The sequence below is a fragment of the Diabrotica virgifera genome, chromosome 9 (genome assembly GCF_917563875.1).
Source record: "Diabrotica virgifera virgifera chromosome 9, PGI_DIABVI_V3a".
NCBI lineage: Eukaryota > Metazoa > Arthropoda > Insecta > Coleoptera > Chrysomelidae > Diabrotica > Diabrotica virgifera.
Genome location: NC_065451.1, coordinates 208,456,366 through 208,482,333, shown reverse-complemented (window position 1 = coordinate 208,482,333; position 25,968 = coordinate 208,456,366). Strand labels below are relative to the sequence as shown.

Below are 25,968 nucleotides of genomic sequence, written 5' to 3'. Positions count from 1 at the left end.
GTTTTATCCTTATAAGTACATACATCCTTATAGTTGTTTTACATTTATGTTGTTTGTTTATATCATTATTATTGTTTTCTGTTTTTTATTGATCCAAGTTTTTCGTTTATTTTTTCCTTAAATATTTGTTTCTTAGTTTTTATCGTCTCTTTTTAATTAGTTTTTAATTTTCTGTACTTGGCTTTTTCTTCTTTCTTATTTCTTCTCCTATCTTGTTACTACCATGTTATGGTCGCTGCCTATTTCGGGTCCTCTGTGTAGGTACCTACCTACAGTTGAGTCCGGGAATCTTTACCCGTGCGTGATCATTTAAATCCTACAAAATAAGTCGATGATAAGTCGGAAATTGAAATTTACTAAACGCAACAGCAAGTGACAGTAAGTAACTTTTACTTTTTACGTAATAAGTTGCGTTTAGTAAATTTCAATTTCCGACTTATCAACGACTTATTTCGTATGCTTTAAATGATGACGCATGGGTAAAGATTCCAGGACTCAACTGTAGATCAAATAACAATCTGACCCCAAAAAAAAATAAAGAAAGGATGAAAATTTGGGAATCGGTAGGTGAAATTGTCTATTATTATATAAGAAAAAGTTTACAATTCTACATCCCCTCCATTTTTCAAAAATAGACGGGAATACCCCCTCTCGAAGATGAAAAATATACATTCAAAATAAGTCCGGAATTGAATAAAATGACTAATTCTAAGCAACTTTTGTTCTATAGAGTTTTTTCCCTAAGTCAATACTTTTCGAGTTAGTGAATATGTTAATTCTTAACAGAAAAAAAAACATGTTTTTTGACGGTTTTTCGGAGATAGCTTAAAAAGTAAGTATTTCAGCGGAAAAAAATAGTTTTAGCAAAAATATAGTTTATAAAAAACTGAAAAAAATCGTGTATGCTTGAGGTCTGTAGACCCAGTAGAAGCAGAGTTGCAGCTAATGAAAAGTACATTCTTCTTGATAAAATTCCAAATCGAATATTTCAATGTGAAATAACCCAAAAACGGAGCACTTTTCGGAGAAATTCATTTCAACTTTTTTAAACTGTTTAAAAAAATGATTATTTTTGTTTTTTAAAAAAACTTGTAATATTAAAAGTAAGTGAGTTACGATCAAAATATTGTTGGTCCCTTTTATTTTTTGGTAAAAAAATCGCGAAAATCACCCCCTAATTATTAGCATCGCAAATAAATTTTATCATTACCACTTCACAAGTTACTTTGCTTATGTATTATTTATATGATCTGTAAGTTTCATCGGTTCAAAGTGCTTATTTTTGAAAAAGCTGTGGTTAAAATGGTTTGAACGAGTAACTAATCACGAGTTTAGGCAAATTTTGAACAGCCATGGCATAATCAATTTTAGTATAACAAGAAAACAAAAAAGGATAAATATTCAGAAAAGCAAAACGTACATTTTATTACTCTTTAAGATTTTTGGCATTACTAATAGTTTTTAAGTTAATTCCATGAACAATTCCATTTTTTTTTTAATTATAAAAAAAATGTTTTATTTTAAACCCAATTTTTTTCAAAACTTTGAACGATTACGATTAATTTTATGTGGGAAGCTAATTAGGGGGTGGTTTTCGCGATGTTTGTACCCAAAAATAAAAGGGACCAACAATATTTTGAGCGTAACCCACTTATTTTTAATGTTAGAAATTTAAAAAAAAACAAAAATAAACTTTGTTTAGACACTTAAAAAAATGGTTATAATGAATTTTCCCCGAAAAGTGCTCTGCTTTTTTGGTTATTTCGCATTGAAATATTCGATTTGGAATTTGACGAAGGAGAACCTACTTTTCATTAGCTAAAACTCTGTTTATACTGGGTCTGCAGACCTCAGGCGTACCTACACCATTTTTTTTTTCAATTTTTTATAAGCTATATTTTTACTGAGAATATTTTTTTCGCTAGACTACTTACTTTTTGAGTTATCAGCGAAAAACCGTCCATAAACATGTTTTTTTTTTTTGTTAAAAATGAACATAATATTCACTCGCAAATAGGTCGAAATATATTGACTTAGTGAAAAAACTCTATAGAACAAAAGTTGCAAGAATTAGTCATTTTATCCAATTCTGGGCCTATTTTGAAGGTGTATTTTTTCACTCACGAGAAAATATTTTTCACTCCGTATTTCCCAATTTTTGTAAAATGGAGGGGATGTAGAATTGTAAAGTTTTTCTTATATAATAATAGACAATTTCAACTACCTATTCCCAAATTTTCATCCTTCCTTTATTTTTTTGGAGGTTTTCGTAAAATTTTGTGTTCCCTGATCGGGCTACTACTCTTCTACCAGAATATGAATTTCGTTATTAATAAAATTAATAAGAATGTTGTAACACAGGCTGTTTAGTGTTGGATTAGATATACCCCACTGAAGGAGGCGGTAAAATCGGCAACATTGCTTATGAGAGTAAGTTGCATTGCCAGTGTAGAATGACGAATGACTGAATTAATCGGAGCGAATCAAGTGCATTAGGTGGGCAGCGGGGAAGCAGTGTCATTTATAGGCCATATATAGTGGAACCTCGATTATCCGTCTCTCTACTAACCGTCACCTCTCTTAACCGTCAGGGCCCATACATAAGTTGTTATATTGACTACATAAGTAAAAATTTAGTCATCAATTCATTTTGTTTGAGCATTGCGATAAGCCAAACGAAATTCGTTGAAATGTACACGTGCAGTAATGCCACCACCGCATTTTTTACTTTATCGTACTATATACGTAGTATAGTATAATAGATAAAGTTATAGGATCGTGCAAAAAAAATTTTTCAGATTTCACTTTTTTTAGACGTTTTGAGTCCCCCTGAGTCTAAAAAGCAAATAAAAAAAAACATGTCGGAAGTATGTACGTACGTACGTACGTACGTATGTCGCCGCCGCCCAGCAAAAACTACTGGACCGATTTTTATGAAATTCGGTATGAGTAAGTTTAAGAGAATTTTGTCGAGAAACTAAGCTTTTAAAAAAAACCTCTCAAAGGGGGGCCGAAATAGGGGGTTATTTAGGGCCCATTTTTGCAAATTTTGATCGAAATGAATGAAATTCAACTCAAAGTAAGCTCATCGATAGGTAAATAAAAATACGGAATTTGACATTTCCAAATTCAAAATGGCGGCCAACATGGCCGACCGCCCACCCGACACATTTCCCTATCTATCTAAAAAATTGTTTAAGATAAGTTTAATTTGAAAAAGTCGTTATATAGCCTAAAGATGGGGCTATAAGAAGGATGTTATCGCTTTTCACAAAAAGTTACGGGTTGCCTATATTTAAGGGGTCAAATTTTGACATAAATTTGAACTAGATTTTCTCAAAAATGGTTTCAAGGAATTTTTTTATTTTTTGATATATTTTTGACGTCCTATCGGTAAATTGAATGACATTAGTCATATATCTTAACTCCCCATAGGAGGGGAGTTGATGAATTTTTTATAAAAAAATATTCGAGTGCCCGTAACTTCCTTCTTAATAGAAATTAAAATTTGAAATTTTGCAGACATATATGGTACTTTATTATCTATTATCGCAATAAATTTTACCAAAAATATGGCTTCCGGTTGAACCGGAAATGAATAAAAAATCTTAATTTTTTTAGATACGCCCTGTATATTTTAACATATTTTGAAAGAATGCAAAATTACCTTTCCAATGACATAAAATTCATTGCTGTAGCTCAAAAACTCGAAAAGTTACGGTAAATAGAAATTTTGCTCTAATCTTATGTGTGTCCTCTCTCACGCGTTCATAGCAGAGCATTATTATTATTGTAGGGCAGTCAATGAGGGTATTTGGCTCCGAATTCCATCCTACTACATTGATGTACCTGATATTTTCACAGTAAGTAGGGAATAGCTCAAGAAACAAAATCTCCCCTTTATACTAGGCGCTTTTTATCTTGGGGCGGTTCCCACTTCTTCAAGGGGGTGGAAAATTTGTTGGTCAAAATAAGCACGGAAGTGGCTAAAGAACCTATTTCTAAGCAAAAACTGGTCTATACGTTTTTTTGAGAACTCAATACTTTTTGAGTTATGCGTAGTTGAAAATTGGCCATTTTCATTAAAAAATGACACCTTTTCGAACGGATTTTTTGTGAATACCTTAAAAACTATGCATCGAACTAAAAACACTATAAAAAACATTTTTTAGATTATAAATAATAAAGAGATTTGTTCCTTCGTAAATGTTCTATTTATAATACAAAAAGAGATATGGCAGGTGAAAATATTTTGTTTTTTGGTGCATGCTCAAATTGGTGTATTCAACTTGAAATAACAGAGGAACGGTAGGTTTTAGGTGTTAATGCTACCAACACCTTTTGTAGTGTTTGAAAAGGCCTTTAAAACGAGCACCGTTAAATGTCGGTTACTTACAAACTAAGCGAGATATGGTGCAAAAAAGTATATGACTAATGTACTTTAAGGAAAAATGAAAAGTATATACATTTAACTCCCCATCCATCATAATTTAAATGCATTGTTTTCCTTCTACAATACCTTTTAATATATATATAGTGTTATTTCTACTTTCAAAAACTTGAACGGGTTTAAAATGAATGGTTTTTGTAAAAAATGTGATCAAATTATAGAATGAATTTTTAAATTTTTTTAAAAATCTTCCTTTTTCTCCATGTAATTCGAAAATAAAAATATTTCACCCCTGAGAAGTGGTGGGAACTTCCCCCATGATAAAAGCGCCATAGTATATAGGATAGACTTTGAATTAGGAGATTGGGCTACTCCCAAAATTTCATTAAAATCCATGCAGTAGGATAGAATTTGGAGATAATATCTTGTTCTTAATCTCGCGCATTGATTGGCGTACTCGAAATAGAATGAAATGCAAATATTGTAAACTATTAATTTCTCAGAAAAATGAATTAATTTGAAATTAAAGTATGACTATAATATTCTATTGATTTATGCAATAATCTACACATCTATAGTGTGTCCCCGAAATATGGCGTCGAACATTTTCTCAAATGCAGAAATTAATGATGCGTAGAACCATAAAATACTTTTAAGTACAGTAGGTGTTTCTAAAATATCAAAATAACGAGTAACTTTGTTATTTTTATAGAATGCCAGTATCTAGTACCATAACGATAATAGATCGGTACGATAAAGTTTTCGGGCGGCCCTTGTGTCCAGCGTTTTATGTAAATAAGTTTTTGTTCTTATTCAGGGCTCTGGATTAAATTTCAATTTAAATAGGTAATGATAAATGATATCATGCTTTTAGAGTTCTATTTTTAGAATCGCAAGCCGAAAATAAAAACGCACGGCACAATAATTATTAGATTTGATGATTTTACGTCGATTAAGAAATTCAGCCGTTGCAAAATGTGAAGTAACAATAAAACAAACAAAGATTTCGAAATATTTTAAATCAAACTGATTCGAATGTACTAACATAAATCCCTCTTATATTGTCTAATAAAACATACAGTCGGAAAAATGAAAGAATACCCATGAACGATCACATCAATCACTTATTTTGTATTTGCTGTCTTTTTCTATAAATAGCAAACGTTTGTAATAGAAAAAGATAGCAAATACAAAACAAGTGATTGATGTGATCGTTCATGGGTATTCTTTCATTTTTCCGACAGTGCAAATACAATTTGAGGGCTATTATGTACTATGAATTTTTATTATTTTTTTATGTTCTGTTAACCGTCTTTTCGATTATCCGTCATATCCTTGGTCCGGTGCTCTGACGGATAATCGAGGTTCCACTGTATATGTATATATCTAATTTAAAATTAAACTGTATGTCAAGAACGCTGAACTGGTCTATATGCACAATCTAACCCGCTGAATCAAAAAGGTACGCAACAAAATTGGAACAAATTAATTGGTCTACCAAAATTTCTTATCAAACCACAGATATCAATTTGTTTTGTGGCCGTCCAAGGATTTTTATGTAACTGAAAAATGTGAACTGGTTAAATATACCAAAAATGTGTCAAGACGTTCCTAATCTAATCTTAAAAGTGATAAATAATATCTTCTTCGGGAAAATAATTTTCATGTCCGTGTCAAATTGGGGTTTTAAACCGAAAAAAAATATAAATGATGCGTGAGATAATAGGTTATAGGCTATTGTATGTAAATAAGGGCTAAGCTTTTTGTTAATGCTGTAAAGCTAATACGGTTTAAGTAGTTGAAGGTTATATTATTAACTGTATTTGTCGATATATTTTATATGATATTCTCCATTTTGTTTCTCCAGGATTTTCTACCATCTTTTGTGCACGTCTAGTGACCACCATTAGTCCAGGATAATAAGGATTTCTTCATGACACTTGAACAGCCAGGGTACTGAAGCGTTTTTTCGACAGGTAATACTATTTCCTGCGTAGGATCTGGCGGCCTTTTTTATTTATAAACAATTGTGAAAAATGGCATTTTTCACTTTTTTTCAAATCAATGGAAAACTGGAAAACTTATGGTTTTTTTAGTACAAATATCTTCGAGATTATGGAAAAAGCTTTAAAATGACATATTACAAAGTTTGATATACTCATTTATTATTAATATAATTGCGAAAAAAGGTCGGAATTGCAAAAAAAATTATTTTCGCAATAACTGCTGCAAAAATTAGTGTACAGCTTTAAAATTTTTGTCAAATAAGTGTTCTTTGGTGCTTAATATGTGGTAAAAATTTCAAAGCGATTCATTCAACTGTTTAAATTTTATTCAAATTGTTTATCCCAGAGAGCATTTTTTTTTGCAATAACATAAGTCAGAAGAAAATGACGTTAGAACCATTCCACAGGTGTCAAATGAAAGAGCATGAGCTATATTTTCAACTTGGTTTAAAAAAAGTGAATAAAAGATGCATTTATTAGAAATAAATAATTATGCAAAAGTATCGTAAATCTTTTCTTATAAACTTTTTATTTTGTTATATAAGAAATTATACATATTTATTACAATTTTTTATCAATTATGATATAGATAACATTACTTGGTAGTTGTGCACTTAAAACAGGGTAAAAAAGTTAATTTTTTTGGAAAAAGTTTTTCAAAAAGTGTATAAAGAAAAATTGACGATACTTTTGCATAATTATTTATTACTAATAAATGCATTCTTTATTCACTTTTTTAAACCATGTTGAAAATGTAGCTCATGCTCTTTCATTTGACACCTGTGGAATGGTTCTAAGGTCATTTTTTTCTGACTTATGTTATTGCAAAAAAATGCTCTCTGGGATAAACAATTTGAATAAAATTTAAACAATTAAATGAATCGCTTTGAAATTTTTATCACATATTAAGCATCAAAGAAGCCTCATTTGACAAACATTTTAAAGCTGTACACTAATTTTTACAATAGTTATTGAGAAAATATTTTTGAAGTTATACTTCTTTAGGCGCGATTGAGATTGAGGGTGAATTTATATTGATTCGCGCGCATGCGCACACCGACAGTATGGTATTAGTCGTTATACGGGCTCTGATTGGGTGTTGAAATGATCTGTCAATAATTGTTCAATATGGAGGTTATCGGAAAACAAAAATATTGTATATATTAGTTTTTATTGTTGTGAGGACAGATATAAAATCAAATTTATAATTATAGTGACTTTTTAAATAGTTTTGAAAAGCCGCAGGTACGTAATTCTAAATGTTTCAGTTGTATTCCAATAAAAAATTATCTTCATACCTATCTATTTGAAAAATGTAAAAAAATAATGTAGTTACCTATTCGTAGGCAATGCTTTAATTTACATAATCTGATTACGAACAAACTTTCTACAAATCTTCATCTAATATATCGTTTTCTTACTCTATATTTTATTGTATTTTAATTCGACAAAAATCAAACTAATAATTTGATTATAAACAAAGTGTCAAAAAGTTTATGATGTAAACGTTTAGTTTGTGTATATTCCCACATGACGTATACGCTAAGGTGGTCTAAATCGATCGAATCTCGTACGGCGCGATAGACGTGAAGTGCGTTCAAGTCCCAAGCAAGTTGTTATTTTTTTATTTTTTTTATAGATTTTATGATTGTAGTATATTATTATATAATTTTTTTCAGAAAATACGTATTTAATTAAAATTTTTGGCAACAATTATTGTTCAGAAATCATTTGTGGCGTTTTTCAATGTGTTTGTGTGTGTTTTATTCTTTTGTTTTTTTAATTTTTGGTATTGTTTTAATAAAAATTTTTGGAAAGTAGTAGAGAAACTGTTTAAAGTATATTGATTTCGTTGAAATCATATAATAGATAATAGAAGTATAACTTCTTACGTGCGTACAAAAGTACACACATTCTTTTTTTTGCAATTCCGACCTTTTTTCGTAATTATTTTAACAGTAAATGAGTATATCAAACATTGTAATACGTTATTTTAAAGCTTTTTCCATAATCTCAAAGATATTTGTACTAAAAAAATCATAAGTTTCACTGTTTTCAGTTGATTTGAAAAAAAAGGGGAAAATGCCATTTTTTGACAGTTAATTGTTTATAAATAAAAATGGCCGCCAGATCCTACGCAGGAAATAGTTACAATTTGTTTCTATAGGTATTACCTGTCGAAAAAAAGCTTCAGTACCCTGGCTGCTGAAGTGTCACAAACAGGGTATATTTTTGTCTTATTACCCTGGCCTACATACAGATATTTTTATCTGCGATGTCTTACTCTTGTTTTTATCATAAATTTTCTACCTCCTCTTTTATTTTGTGAAGAAGTATGTAGTTTGTTTTCGTGAAGTTATTATATTCTTTTAGCAGTTTCTTCATCGTTTAACTCAGAAAAAACAAGGCCTAGTGTAATCACTGCTTCATGGTTTAAAGTATATTCTGGTTCTTTGCATTTTCTTCCTTTTGTAGAGTTCTGTAAATTTTTGGTTGGATCACATTCTATTCCGCTTTCAACTCCCACAATTTTTGTCTTCTTCGTGTCCGATCGTGTTGACGATTTTAATCCATTTTAATCTGTCTGAAGAGTACTACGGTTATTTTTACACTCCAGGGCGTCCGTCGTCTCCCAGGTCCTCTTTTTTCTTCAACTTACCCTTGTATATCCAATCGCATCAACTTCTATTTTTCATTTCTTAATATGTAACCAAAGTAGCTCATTTTTCTCGCCTTCATAGTCTTGCTTGAGTGCTTCTTCTTATTTTTTCATCTTTCCGTGTTTGTTACGTGTAGTGTCCATGAAACTGATACAGTTGCGTCCGTAATTGTCCAGGCTTCAATTCCGTATAAAAGGACAGAGAATACGTAGCATCCCACAAGTTTAAAGATTTATATTTTTTATCTCTTGTTTTATTATTGTGTAGTATATTATTGTTTTTTAATTTTTTTTTCCTGTGTCTTTCAAATATCTAAACTACATTGATAAGTTAAATGGGGACAGTAAAAATTCCCATTTGCGCATTCGTTAGACTTCACAAGGAATAGAAATAAATAAACAAGATAAGAAAAAAGATAACGACAGGAAGAAAGAAACGATAAAAATTGTTACCTATAATGTGATGACACTAAACAGGAAAGAACTGAATTTAACAGAAGAACTGAACCATTACTTTACGTATTATTAGTAATCAGTGAGTCTAAAATTAAGGACGAAGGAACAAGAAAACTAATACGTAAATAAACACAGTACATTATTCTGGTATGATATAATAAATTATAGAATAGCATAACGTGGCATAACATAAGAGTGGAAATATTATTAACAGAAGAAATAAGTAGGAAGGCATAAACAAATTTATACCCAAAAACTCATGAATAATACATATTATGACAGTTGGAATAGAGAGTCAATATAATGTATATTTATGCACCAGTGAAGGACTCCATGAAGAAAAGTCATAGAATTCTATGAAAAAGCCCTTGGAATCCAGGAATTTTTTTTTAAATTTTAAAAATACCGAAATCATAGGATGAAGCTTTGTGTTAGTCTAAAGTACTGCGTATAGAAAAAGACTGTATGACTTGTACACACGAAGCTAGGACATATAATCCCCGGACAAATAATCCCGGACAAAAAATCCCAACAAATTATCCCCGGACAAAAAATCCCCTGACAAATAATCCCCGGACAAAAAATCCCGGACAAATAATCCCCACAGATTTTTTTGGACAAAATATCCCCACAAAAAATCTCGGACAAAAAATCCCCAAGAAATATCTGCTGCCGAATAGTTCTCTAAAAGTTTTCCCGAAATTTTACCAAATTTTGAATTCCAATTCCATGCTGATAACTTCAAAATTTACATGACAAAGGAGTGTGATTTTTCAAAAATCGTGGGGAAAGACATAGGGAATGAGCTAAGGCTCCGTTCACATGACAGGCGCTTAACGCGCGATTACAACTACATATCTACATTTTATTTGAGACCGTTCATATGCTAACGCGCGTTTCAATGACTGTAAACGTGCGTTAGCATGTGGACGGTATTAAGTAAAATGTATGTAGTTGTTATAGCGCGTTATCAAGCGCCTGTCAAGAGAACGGGGCCTTAGCTCATTCCCCATATCTTCCACGATTTTTGAAAAAACTCACACTCTTTTGTCATGTAAAATTTGAAGTTTTCAGCATGGAATTGAAATTCGAAATTTGGTAAAATTTCGGAAAAAGTTTTAGAGAACTATTTGGCAGCAAATATTTCTTGGGGATTTTTTTCCGGGATATTTTGTGGGGATATTTTGTCCAAAAAAATTTGTGGGGGTTATTTGTCCGGGATTTTTGTGGGGATTTTTTGTCCAGAGATAATTTGTGGGGATTTATTTTGTCCAGAGTTAATTTGTGTGACAAAAAGTCCGGGATTATTAGTCCGGGGATTGTTTGTCCGGACTCCGTACACACTTCTATACAGGGTAGCGAGAAAGTATGGAAACACGGTAATTTCTCGGAAACCGTTTGAACGATTGTTATAAATTTTGGAGTGTAAGGGTATTCTAATACGGCCGATATTATAGTGGTAATTACATTGTTGTCAAAACTTCCGTTTTTTGGAAATCCAATGAACTTTCTGATTTTAAATTGAACACCCTGTATATTTTTTGCGTTTTGAAGTCCTTAAGAAATACTGATTATTTTTTATGTTATGTTCCCTATACCTAAATGCCATAATTTCGGAGTTATTGCTACATTTATTTAAAAACATTTTTTTAACAAATTATACAAATTTATTTTTTTGAACCGGGTAGATATTATTTTAGGTTCTTTGAGTTATTGGGAACAAAAAAGGTCTTTTGTAATTTTAGTAAATAGTAAATAATTTTAGTTAGTAGGAAATAGTGAAAAAGACTTAAAACAAAAACTGGAACAGTGGAGACAAGCTCTGGAGGAAAAAGGTTTAAAACTTAGTACGACAAAGACAGAGTATTTGCAATGTTCATTTAAAGATGGAGTTACTACAAATAACATGGTATCTTTGGATGGTGAACTGATTGTAAAAAGCAATAGTTTTAAGTACCTGGGATCGGTATTACAGAGTAATGGAGAAATAGATGGAGATGCATGCAGTAGAATTAGGGCTGGATGGATGAAGTGGAAGGAAGCGAGTGGTGTGCTGTATGACAGAAAAATTCCAATGAAGTTGAAGGGAAAATTCTATAAAACAGCCATAAGACCGGCTATGATGTACGGAACTGAATATTGGACAGTGAAAAAGAAAGAGGAACAACGAATGCATGTGGCGGAAATGAGAATGCTTAGATGGATGAGTGGAGTGACAGAAAAGGATAAAATTAAAAATGAGTATATTATTGGAAGTCTAGGTGTGGCACCAATTGATGTCAAAATGAGAGAGCATAGGTTGAGATGGTTTGGTCATGTTCAACGTCGAGACGCTAATCACCCAATACGAAGAATTGCGGAAGTTCAGATTCCTGGAAGGAGTAGGAGAGGAAGACCAAAAAAGACGTGGGGGAAGACGATTAGGCAGGACATGTTGATAAAGGGGATTAATATTGATATGACTCAAGATAGAATTGTATGGAGAAATGCAATTAGGGAAGAAGACCCCGCATAGGGATAAGGCAAAGAGAATGATGAATCACTTTTTGACATTCTTGTAAAATTCCTAAACAAATAATTGTCTAGCTATATTTTCATAGTTAAATTACTCATTGTTTCGCGTTTACTTGGAAAAGCCGTATCCACATTTTCCGTTTTTCATTTTTCTTTTTTATGTATCGTCTTAGTACGATTAAGGACGAAGCAACTCTCAAGAGAATATTCTCGTTCTCGAGAATATTCTCTTGAGAATATTCTCTTCTTACATCACTACCAACGATATAAGTTTTCTTATTATATCAGATTCTCTGAGTACGTTAAATGGTATTAAACAAATGTATCCTACTAATGTCAATTTAACACAAACAAAAGACTTGCTATACAATGCCCAAACACGTGGCAAACACATGGTTATGGGTACCATTAAGATAATGGCTAATGAAGAGTCTTATAAAATAGAAATATAAACTGTAATCCCTATAATGCAAAATACGCCATTTTCAGACCAAACATACCTACGTAACACGTAACAAAACCTTGCAGGAAAAATGGAGCGAAACAAAATCAAAACTAAAAAAGTTATCAAACCATATTTCTGCTTTACTACCACCTCCAGCTCAAAGACATGACCAAGTAGTCCTAACAGACTGCGGCTGGGTCATGAAAAATTTACAGGTACCATGTATCAGTTCTCACCTAACTCAAAAAATTTTCTGACATGAAATTTTCATGTTTTTGTCAAATTTTATTTCAAAAACTCTGTTTACTCCCAAAATTATCTAATTTCTCGTATAAATTATGTTTTTTATCTGAACGAGTAAATAAAAGGATTACATCAATAAATACCATCCAAACTGTTGGTTTATTGAGTACGTTACAGTATCGCAACAGAAAAGTAAATATATAAATATTTTGTAAGCAAGAGCCCGAGTAATATCTATTTCGAGATACACAAAGTGCATAGCTTGATGAATTCGTGTCAGTGGGTCAAGTGCATTACAAAAATATAAATGTATCTAGTAGAGACTCCAGCGGTTGATTGTGGAAGATATTAGGCACACACAACGAACTTATCTGAATCTAAAAACAATACTCCAGGCACGGTTCATTAAGAATTTCATCGGATTTATTTGTATCTATTATTTCTATACAATAATTGTTTCTGCAACGTAAAAAAATTTAATATCTGGTTTTTTGTATGTATAGCAAATTTTTTATCAGTTCAGAGAAACAAGGAAAAAAAATATCCTGTTGGTGACACAACCCCTCCAGGCCGAAACCAAATTTTTTGAGTAGTATGGACATCTAAATTAATAACCTATATGTTTCCTGTAGCCGATTTTGATGATATACATATTTATAAACAAATGAAAATCAAAAAACGTTAAATTTTCGCCTTTTTGTCTATTACCAAAAAGTTACGCATTTTAAACAAATTTATGAGGAAAATGTCTATCCTTATTGGTTGCTTAGAAAATTGCAAAATAAATCATAAAGTTTGAGTTTTTATAAATATTCATAACTTATGTGAAGATTAACTTAAAACTTTTTTTATTACACGGGATGATGAGACTTCCGGTGCTTCAATCATATTTTAAATTTCAAAGCAATTGGTCAAATAGTTTAAAAGTTATTTAATTTGTTTATTTCAAATTAATTTTTTTGCAACAATATAAGTCAGAAAATGAAGAAGTTACGGTAATACTTTGGATAGTTTATGAAAGAAGAAGATTTACATTATTAATTCAATTAAAAACAAATGACAAAAAATAATTCTAAATATAGCAAAATTATTTTGCAAAAACATGTGAATTAAAAAAAAGGGGGCTAACTTCGTCCCTAATTGTCCTAGGACAATTGTTTTTCTTTCTAAATGTGTATAAAAATTCAGTCTTTTTAAATATGAAAAAATAATTTTTCTACGGGCAACGCTTAAAAAGTTATTCTAATTGTTTATAAGTAAGTAAAAAATATACAATATACTAAGTTTTCACTCTAATGGCATATAACATATCCCACCATATAACATGTATTTTCGTTTTGCAACGAAATTGAAAATGGTTATTCATTTTTAAAAAATATACATGTTTTCTAAAAATCTACATCTAGTTCAATCACTGACTCAACATACGTCCATTGTAAATGGATACCTTATCCACGCTTTGTTGCTGTGGATGGGAGAAAGTATTCCTTCAGATTTGCCTCTTGCAGGACCTCCAGTTCTAGAAGGTGTTTCTTGAAAGCCGCTGAAATCTCATCCGACAATGAATTTACAATATTTTTTTTTGTAGTTCCGTTAGCTTTGTAAAAACTTTGTAGTTTCCTGCAGCTTCCACCTTCTCTTGTACTTTAAATACAGTTACATTGCTACTTTATAATGTCATATTTAAATTGTTCAACAAGTCAAAAATATCACAAAGTTAGGCTACCTTGTTTAACGAATTGGCATCATGAAAACTGTCTTTAAATTGAAATATTGCATCCCTAGCCGTTGGTGGATGGACTTCTAAGAATATTGAAATTTCTTCCTTCAATTCAATAGGTATTTCTAAAACATTCCCTTTTGATAGCCAACGCACTTCGTAGTGTAAAATAAGATCTTCATGTTCACTTCCCATTTCTTTGCACAAAGCAGAGAATACTTTGTTAGTTCAGTGGGCGAAATTTTGTGAAGTTTAAAAAATTTACACTCTCCTTCATAGATTCGGTTAAAATCAGTGTCATTTTTTTGACAGCTAATACCTCTCTGTGGATGCTAAATGCACCCAAATACATTCTGGTGCTAAGGCTTTGATCCCCGGAAAAAGTATAGTACCAGTGCCTGCCATTGTCCGTGATCCATCACTACTAAGTCCCACACATTTATTCTATTCAATTCCATTATCACTAATGTAGATTGCATTATCACAATTAGATTAAATATTTCTTCAGCTGTTGTTCTTGTTGACAAAGATTTACAAAATAGAAATTCTTCGTGATTAGTATTTTCAAAATCGTGTCTTACAAAACATATTAGATTAGCATTATCTGATATGTCTGTACTTTAATCAAGTTACAAGGAAAAATGGTTATAGTCCTTTAAGTGACATAATATAATAGTTTCTTCAATATTATCTACCAGCTCCACAATCCTACGCTTCAATATGTTATTTGATAGAGCCAGCGAATTCACTTCTTGCTTTTCCTGCTTTTCATCACATATTATCCGAGATGCTACTATGTTCATTGCTAGAACTATTAATTTCTTGGCAATTGTGTGTGGGTAACCTATTTCAGCAATTATTTTGATATTTCATAAGAAGCCAGTACAAGGTTTTCAGATTGAGCGTTCTGAGAAAATTCAAAAACATTATTTATGGTAGGTAGGTATTAATTAATTCTCTCTTTTTATTTATAAAAAAAACCTATTCGTCAAAGCCAGGCGACCCGGCATTTTGCTTTTGTGGCCCGGTACCGCGTCGCGACCCACCATTTGGGAAACGCTGGCGTACAGGAAGATCTCAGAAAAGAGGGAATTGATGATGGTTGGGAAGAATAAATAGGTATAAATGGAGGAGAATAGTAAAAAACTAAATTTATTCTTAGTGAGCTCAGACCGTGGTTTTGCTCGAACGTTTATAATAAGTTGTAAATATATTGATAATGTCAAGTTTTGTTATTTTCATTTTTTATGTAAAGTAGATTGCCGCTTGATTGCCTATTAGCTATACTTCCTACTGTATAAAAATGCGGTCCTACAAAACTGCCAGTTATTAAAAATATTCGTTGTTTTTGCCGAAGTAAACGTTTTTATCTCAAACATCATTAAATTTGCATTTATTTAAATCGACCAGCTAATGTGTATTTTATAACGAATACTTAGTTTATTGTTTTTGGCATAAAACTTGATTTTGTAACTTTTTAAGGTGTGTATCTTAAACTAAGCGTTTAAAATTTGATTATTAATGAATGAAAGTTTATCGAATAGCAGTGCAAATTAGATTGAAGCTATTAAAGATGAAATAAAACGTATGCGCTTTGGGGACTTATCGGGTTGTGAAGAGTAGATCCTAAAACCAAAAAAATTAAGTAAAGTTTTCCATTTTGGTGGGAACTTGTCCACTTTTAATTTAATTTTCCATTTCCAACAATCGTTTTTTTAGATTATAACGCCATCTATCCATAATTAGAAAAAATGTCTCGAATAAAAGTTACTTATTTTTACGTAAGGGATCCAAATCTGCAATAAAAAATGGGGGCTCCCATTTACGATTTTAAAGTAACCCCCCACCCCATTTTCTTGGAGTCGTGATTGGTGCAATTTGATAGATTTTTGAAAAATATTAAATAACTGTATTTTTCAGTTTTTCGATCTGATGTTCATTTCGCGAAATATCGCGGGATTCATATTTAAATTATTAATTTACCCCATACTCCTGTCCGTGGGAAGTCGTGTTTGGTATCATTCCATAGATTTTTGAAAAATATTGAGTACGTATTTTTCAGTTTTACAATCTGTCATTCATTTCGCGAAATATTCGCTTTTTTCTTGTGAAATTTTGGGTCTCACCCATTTCCTAACGCCCCCCACAAATCGTCAGATTTTTGAAATATACACTGTTTTGCATGTACTTAACTTAATTTATCTTAATGTGGCGATTTCGAGTTTTTCTAAGGATAGATTTTTTTTCGGCCCCCCCTTAATGAACTCCCATGCATTCGGCCTCCCCTTAATGAAGTAACTGCAAAAATCCCGGCTTGGGCTCCCCTACCAGTATTGAAAAATGGGCACACAAATTTTGAGAAACGTATGAAAAATTAGTACGTGGGACCACAAGACGTTATATAAAAGATATAATTATTACACTTTTATAAAAAAGAACTTTTTATAATAAAACGTTTTAATTCTTTATAGGACCCAGTATAAAATTATAAACTATTTTGTTGTTTCAATTTCTGTCATAAAAGAATTTTGTAATCGACTTTTTTAGAGGAATATTTTCTCTAGCGGATTTAAACTCAAATAAATCAAAGAAAATATTTAAAATGGTATATATAATATTTACATATAATAATTAACTTATAAAATATGAATTTTAAGTATATTGACTTTTAATTATTTATTAAAAAAATTTAAAAAAGATACGCAACAGCCGAGTTTCGAACTCGCAACCTCTCGATCTCCAGTCTAAGGCTCTACCACTGAGCCACCATCATTTTTAAGTTATCTATTTGTTGACGTACTTTAAAATGAAATCTAAATGTCATTGCATTAGTCACATTTTTAAATAGTTTGAATATTAGGCCAAGCCAAGTATATAAGTAAAAACGTTTTAAAAAATGGACAGCATGGTGGAATAAAGTGGTAAAAATCGAAATCAAAGAAAAAAGAAATTCTGGAAATAATACATACAAGAGAAAACGCAACAAAAATATAATAGATAACAAAATGCAGGGAATAAAAGTTAAAGAAATAATTAAAAATGGGGTAAAACTGGCACAAGTTCGGAGAAAAAAATAAAAGACAATAATGAAGAAAATTGTTTTATAGAAAACTGAAAAACCTAACAAGTAATAAAAAATAAGGCTAAGACAAATTAATAATGACCAAAAAAGGAACAATATTAAGAACAATGCTCAATTCACTCCTGTCTATTGCAACTCTTCTCCATGCTCTAATTCCAATAGCTTTTAAATTGTCCTCTTGATTTTTAAAGCCCGTTCACATGACAGGCGCCTAACGCGCGTTTACAACACTACATACATTTTACTTGAGACCGTTCACATGTTAACGTACGTTTACAGTCATTGAAACGCGCGTTAGCATGTGAACGGTCTCAAATAAAATGTAGATATGTAGTTGTAATTGCGCGTTATCAAAGCGCCTGTCATGTGAACGGGCTCTAAGTATCGGTATTCTCCTGCCTTGTTGTCCCATTCTTCGTTTCTTCTGGCCTTGCGTTCTTCAGATGATCTGTACTTTTGTGTATAGCTTCTTTACCTTTAGTCCAGTGTTCTATGCTCAGATTTTCTTCGATTTGGCCGGTAATTGCCACGTGGTTTTATGAATATTTTTATGGAGAAAACACAAACTTGCTACCATCCCAACGATGCTGTGAGTCCAATCAAACGTAAAACCATATTAACCTTCATGATCCAGGTTTCACATCCATATGTAGGTACCAAGTAATACAGGATACACATAACATTTTAGGAATTTGATTCTTAGTTAAAAGTTCAGCTGAGAATTAATTGCACAGTATAGATCTAAGTTTCATAAATGCTCCTCTTGCAATTTCTATACGAGTTTCAATTTCTTCATCATAATTTAGTGTTGTTCTGAAGCTATTTCCTTGTGGCATTTTTATAATTCAGTATTTTCTATGGGAAATAAGCCACAATTTTACTAAAACATGAATTTATAACGTTTCGAAGCCCAAATCGGGTTTCGTTGTCAAAATACAAAATACTATTAAAATAAACAAAAATGTTGTTGCTAAGTAAAAAAATTCTTCTAATAATTTATTTAATCTGACTCATTTATATTGGCAATTCAGACGTATATTATACATTTTAGTAGAAGACTTTAAAATGATATCGTCAATATTTATGAGTTGCGTTCCTGGGATGACTTTACTAAAAGATAGTTCATTCGATTACATGAAATCAATCCCAACTCAAGAATATCCGTCGCAAAAAAATCATAGCATGTGATCTGTCTTTAAAAAGACAACCAAATGCAACGATGACAGTAAAATTCTCGCGTTAGAGATTCCATAGTAAATCACGAGGGAAAACCCAGGAAAAAACCTCGTGATACTATCCCGACATCGTAAGTATTTGGTCTTACATTTAATTTACCTTCAAAAAACTAATACCAAATTCTGACTTTAATATGTTTAAATTATAAATAATATTAATAATACATAGATATACAATAAGTAATACTAAAATATAAAATTTGTACTAACTCGATATGTTATTGACTTACTAATCGTGGTATTTTCTTTCTATTGACTTCCTCTTTCAGTATGGCTAACCACATCCTACTGCATTCTACCGAGGAATTTGCGATACAATTGGTTTCATTTAGCATAATTAGAGCCGCTTCTTTGATTTTTCTCTTTTTACTGATTCTTTCAGGACTATACTTGAATCTCTCCACTGAACTCTATGTTCATTATCCCATGCGTGTTGACATATTTGAGATCTATCAAATTCTCTATTTTTAATATAAGGCAGATGTTCACTTATTCTAACGTTGAATGGTCTTGATGTTTCACCTAAATAAAATTGTTCGCATTCACAAGGTATTTTATAAATGCAATTCTTTGTTCTTTCTTGTTCATTGTTAGGTTTAGTTTTAGATAGAATAGATCTCAATGTGTTTGTTGTGTTGAATGTTGTTGAAATGTTGAATTTATTTCCTATTGTTTTAAGTTTCTCGGATAGTCCTTTTATATATGGTACATATTGTTATTTTCCTCGTATTATTTCTTGTGAATGTTGTAGGATCCCGTTCTAAGTTGTTCTGTTCCATTCGATCCAATCTTGACAATTCCTTATTTATAAACGATAAAGGATAATCATTTTTTAATAAAACAGATGTTAACAATTGTTTTTCTTCTAAAAATGAATTTTCGTTAGAACAAGTAATTTTGGCTCTATCGTATAAGGATTTAATGATTCCCTTTTTAACTTTATCTTTTAGTAAAGTCGTCCCAGGAATGCAACTCATAAATATTGACGATGTCATTTTAAAGTCTTCTACTTTAAAATGTATAATATACGTCTGAATTGCCAATATAAATGAGTCAGATTAAATAAATTATTAGAAGAATTTGTTTACTTTTTAAACATACATAATAAACAACATTTTTGTTTATTTTAATAGTATTTTGTATTTTAATCATAATTTAGTGTCTCATTTATTCCTATTTAAGTATTTAAACTGGTTAACTTTTGATATCGGCTCATTTTTGACAATTAGTTTTAGACGGCCAACGTCTTGTCTAACCAAAAGTAACTTTGTCTTATTGGAGCACTCTCTAGTGACTTGATCTAAGGAATTTAAGATTACGATACTTTCAGCCATGGTCGCTGTATCATCTGAAAATCTGATGTTGTCAATTAGGGATTCCAATGAAATGTCAGTGGTGGCCGGTGGATGGCTAAACTGACATGGCCATAGACATAGTTAAGGGGGGTGGTCATGGCGTATCTAATGTTTACCTTGAATATTGACAAATTTGTAAAGAATATCCTGTTTGGTTTTGTTTTTTTGTTAATTGTGTAGCGAAATTTGTGAAATTGTGATAGCAAATTAAATATGAAGTGGTTTAAACATTGGATACGCCTATGGATGACAGTTTCGCCATCCAGCAGCCATATTATATCACGTGATTTGGAATGCCTAATAGTTTCTCCTGCAATTCAAACTGAAAGTTGGGGATAACACACAACCTTGTCTGACACCTATTTGAATGAAAAATTGTTCCTTGTGCCTAATCCTTCTCTGAAACTGAATTGTTTGTTTTCCATTGGTTCTTCACATGCCTGCTTAATTCTCTTACGAGTTACCTTGGGTATTGTTACCCTACACAAACTGAAAACAACTATGTAGGTACCTATAGTAGAAGTATAATTAATTAATGAATCATACTACCAACTTGTAGCTTGTAGCTAATCCGTATTATTTGTTTCAGGAGTAACGTTCAAAGCTCACAAACTGATACTTGCGGCGTGTAGCAAACACCTCGCGGATCTGTTCGAAACCGCCCCCCTGCACCAGAACCTCCTGGTGATTCTGGATAACACGTCAGCCACAAACATGTCGGCCCTCTTAGAATTCATGTACAAGGGGGAAGTTCACGTTTCGCAGGATTCCCTGTCTAGTTTTTTAAAGGCGGCGGAGTGTTTGCAGGTGAAGGGGTTGAGTATCGAACACGAGAAACTTGCTGTTGCTCAGAGTCATAATATAACGCCGATGGACTCGGGAACGGATTCGCCAGGAAAACATATTAAAGTGAGTAGAATTTCATTTATTAAGTAGCTATAGGTATCCGGTATCCTGGAAGCAACACTAGTTACACATTCATGTATATAGTGTTGTCTAACTTTCAATAAATAAAAGAAATAAATAATATTTAAAAAAAAATAGTAAAAAATAGTTACAGTTTGCAAATGAACAGATCCTTAAATGTTTTTTTATAAGTATTCAAGAGATATACAACTATATAACGTAACAGACAGTTGACTTTCCTTCAAATAAAATAAAAATATGCCAGTTTAGCCACATCATAGCGCCAGATGTAGGCAACTTATCTTGCTCGTGGTGGTCTACTGGTTTAGTATCTTAACGTGTTTTTGTTATGTTTTAAGTAGCTTAAATATCAAATTTATAACGAAAGCAACTGCTTCAATATTGCTATGCAAATCATAGTTTATAGAATATATATCTTATTCTCCCTCTTTATAGACAATTTTGCTTGTTCATTGGCGGCTTGATACCTCTATGGAAGGTTGCCACACCATCTTTGGCGTTATAATCTTCTCAGTACCTATGTACTTTTATCTCTACCGTTTTCAGTAGTATTTGTGTTGTTGCAAATCTTGTTTCTGATGCATATGCCATTATTGGTTTTACACTGGCTTTATAAATTCTTGACATCTAATACTGATGCCATCAATTTCTGTTTTACATCTGATTGGTTCTGTGATGATTGAGATTGTTTTAGTTTTTCGAGATGAGATTGTTATATTAAATTATTTTGCTTTATGTTAAATCTGTGGACTAATCTTTGCAGTCTGTTTGCATCTTGGGCTATCAATATTGCGTCGTCTTAGTAACACAGTATTTTTAATTATTTGTTTCCCATGATATTTAGGGGAACTGATTGTTTATACACAACATGGATTACATCTCTGAGTGTTACTCTGTCAAATGCTTTCTTTAAGTCAATCAGACACATAAGTGCTGGTCTATTATTATAATCTAGTGATGTCTCAATAATTTGCTTCATGACGAATATTCCATCTGTACTATATTCTTCCGGTACGAAAACCCTGTTTTCATCTGCTAAACTCATCCTCTGATTCATTATTTTTTTTTGTAAAATTTTAGTTCTTTAGTGTAGTCTTTATAAAGTTCATACCTCTGTAGTTTTCTGTCTGTTTTTATCTCCTTTTTTGCGTAGTAAATTTAGTTCGCTCGTTCTCCATTATTTCTGTATTTTATTATGTTTTCTAATTTTGTTAATTAATGTTGTTAGTGTTCTATTACTGCTTTTTCACAATATTTCAATAATTCATTTCGTATTCTTTCTTTATCTGCAGTTTCTGTTCTTCACCTTTTCAACTGTTTTTCGAACCTCCTATGTGTACCTACCTATTTATATTAACTTTTTCCTTCATTTGTGGTAATTTCTAGTCTTTCCGGTTCTAGCATCATTTGTTCCTGCTCTGCATAGAGCGTTCTTAAGAATATATAGATTGGTAATTTTAAAATGTTAGAATGTAACAAATTACAAAAACTAATAAGTCTTGTGCGGTCAAATATTTTTCAATCTCAATTTTGAAAATATTTTTTATCTTATGGTGAATATTAAAATATGCTTATTATATGATTTATACATGCTTCATATTTTGGGTATGCAGTCAACCCGTTTATTAGAATACCGGTTATAGAAATATCCTGGTTTAAAGAATAGAAATTTGAGGTCCAGAAACGTTTTTACTAGCCACCAATGATCGATTATTAGAATATCCCGGTTATAGGAATACTTTTGCTTGGTACAATGGTTATTCCAATAAACGGGTTCGACTGTATAGTAAAGATTGTTTTACTTATTACTTACAACCCCAGCATGATACAACGCAAAAAAAGAACTAAGCAATTGGTTTCAAACAATCAAGGTGCATTCAAACAAAACATAGTACTACAAAAATGGTTGAAAATGTTGTCCATTCAAGTCTAAACATACACTAACTCTTCTTTTCAACAAATATAACAATTTTCGCAACATTTTCTATGTATTTTTAATTCTTAACCATGGTGGACTAATGCATTAGCGTAACAGTGTCCTACATCTATATCGGAAGACTAACAGATTATCAATGTTTAAGGTACCAAAAGAAGAAATCGACACACCAGTATCCAACACCTCACACCACCAGTCCAGCCCGTCCCCCAGCTATTCGCCAACGATGTCCCCATACATGCACCCACATCACTATCGCCCATACGAACCGAGGATGGCCACTCCAGGAGCTCCCTACGGAGACAACGCCATGAAGAGGCCTCTGCGCAGTCCAAGCGATCTAATGCAAGACAACAGAGTTTCAGTGCTTAGAGACGGAAGTAAAGCCGTAGGAAGACCCGGATCTCCTGGCCAGATGTGCGCCTACAGGCCGTCTTCTTCTTTATCGAATTTACCGAGTCAACCTGGAGGAGACAGTCCTCCGGAGAGCAGATTCGACCCGGACCCTGCGACCGCTTTAATATGTCCAGAAAGCAATACTTTAGATAGGTTTCAGGATCCGGGTTGTCCTGAGGGTAAGTATCCTCTTATCAACTTTTGTATGAACATAAAAATGGTTTATGCCTGCTTGCACCAAAAAATCTTAAGCTCCAGCTTAGCCCAGATCAGTTTACATATAGTCTCACTTACGTGGCAAGCAGAAAATTGATCTGACATCCCAATCCACGTGGCAATCCATTGCCGTGCGCTGAAGACACATCTTAAGCTTAAAATCCGTAGGTGCAACCAGGTATTATATTCATTAATATTAATTTGTCACTTACATCATCAATCAGAACTGATTTCCATTGTTGAAAATAGGCCTCCTCCGGATATTTCCATCTCCTTCTGTTCTGCGCCTCTGGCCTCTGCTATCCATTTAATCACATTTCCTTTGAGGTCGTTCGTCCATTACGTTTGTCTACCCGTGGTCTCCATAATGGAAGGATCGCCAGCAGCAATAATAACAGATGACTGCATCTCCTCAAATATAGAAAAAACAACTGACAAATAGACAGGCCGACTCTCTACCAACGTCACTATCTTATGTTTTCAATAAGAGATATATCAAGGCACAGAGAAGATATAAATGTCTTCTGATTTCGATAAGAGATTTATCAAGTCATAGAGAAAAAGAGAACCAGATAATTGCGGACTTGCGGGAGAAGATGGAAGTTAGAGATTGGAAAACCATAAGCAAAAACAGGAACGAATGGAGGAATCTTGTAGAAGATGCGCAAGTCACAAAACCAATTGTAAACCAAAAAAAAAAAGGTTGATGCGGACTGATTCCCCGCGACAAAGGAAGAGAGATTGAAAAATCAGATGAGAACAAAGAGTGAGACAATCACTCCGTCAGGAATGTAGATGATGATTAGTTTGTACTTTTCTAAATTTCCATTCTTTCCAACTTATTTTCAGTTTTCATCATCATCTGTAGATGTAAAAATTGCTTTTTAATTATACTGTTTTTAAACTAGGAGTAAACTCAAAAAACAGATTTACACCCAATATTGTCACTAGAAAAATCATCAGATTCATCTTCCTTTTAGGTTGATCATGTTACATAGGTATTTTGTATTTTGAATATCTTTACCAAATTCTCCTTTGTTCCAACTATATTTTTACAAGTAGTGTAAAAATATATAACACACAATACACTTTCCAGTATGGTATGTTGCCTACTTTCTAGTGTAAATATAGATAGTACACAATACACTTTTACAGTATGGTGTATTGCCTGCTTTTTGATATATTTATTTCTCCTTTTAGATTTAAGAAAGAAGATGGAACCTGCAATGCAACAAGATGAATCGCCCAGTAGTACAGCAGGAAACGGGAATGGTAATACAGGCAACATGCTCAATAATATAACATCTGCCAATGGTTCTATCGGGTCTCAAACGAACTACAATCATGACAGGGATAAAGATCTTATACAGGCGAACATTTGGAGTACAGTCGCTGGAAAGATGAATTGCAAGGCTGGGACTGTGAACACAGCGGATGGTAAGTCTTTTTTCATACAATACGTTTAGTTTTAGATTAGATATACGCGCCTGAGAGAAACGCTAAAATCGGCAACATTGGTTTTGAGAATGAGTTGCATTGCCACATGAGTTTTAAGAATAAGTGCATTAGGTGAGCAGTGGCGAAGCCAGTGTTGCCATTTAAAGTGCGTATCTTCTTCTTTAAGTACCATCTCCGCGAAGGAGGTCGGCAATCATCATAGCTATTCGAATTTTAGAGACGGCTGCTCTGAAAAGTTAATTTGCTGTACCATCCCTGTATCCGTACCATTCTCTCAGACTCAGGTTGTGCAGCCACGATATTCTGTGTCTCCCTATGCTTATTTTTCCTTGAATATTACCCTGCATAATCAATTGGAGCAAGTTGTATCTCTCTCCACGTGTAATATGTCCAAGATATTCCAATTTTCTTGTTTTAATGATATTTAAGATTTCCATTTCTTTATTCAACTGTCTCAGAACTTCTTTGTTTGTGACGTGTTCTGTCCACGATATTTTCAGAATTCTTTTGTACACCCACAGCTCGAATGATTCTAGTTTTTTATTGATGCCGCATTCATGGTCCAAGCTTCCATTCCATAAAACAAAGTCGAGAAAACGTAGCACTTAGCCAACCTAACTTTTAGGTCAAACTTCAAATATTTTGTGCAGAGCACTTTTCTCATTTTGTTAAAATTTGCTCTAGCCTTTGCTATTATGATTTTGATTTACTGGAAGTAATCACTTGTGGAGTTGATCATTGTTCTAAGATATGCATATTGGTCGACTCGTTCGACATTGGATCCGTTTATGAAGAGATTCTCGATATTTCTTTGAATTCTTTGAGCTGAAAGTGCATATATCTAATTGAAAACTAACAGTGTGTATTTTTATCAACAGCAGCTCTCACGAATTTAAAAATATTACTTCTTCTCCTTCTTCCTTTACCAAT

At 32.4% G+C, this 25,968-nt stretch overlaps 1 protein-coding gene across 4 annotated transcripts in view; it reads left to right on the top strand.

Moving 5' to 3' along the window:
* The window catches only part of LOC114331693 (zinc finger protein chinmo), a 285,780-nt gene that overhangs the window by 241,569 nt on the left and 18,243 nt on the right, over positions 1-25,968 (top strand). For all 4 annotated transcript variants that reach the window (XM_050660928.1, XM_028281309.2, XM_050660927.1 and 1 more), the window contains exons 3-5: positions 20,695-21,014; positions 23,114-23,543; positions 24,781-25,017. In XM_050660928.1, coding sequence (XP_050516885.1) covers positions 20,695-21,014; positions 23,114-23,543; positions 24,781-25,017 — 987 coding nt within the window. The remainder of the gene's footprint in view (positions 1-20,694; positions 21,015-23,113; positions 23,544-24,780; positions 25,018-25,968) is intronic.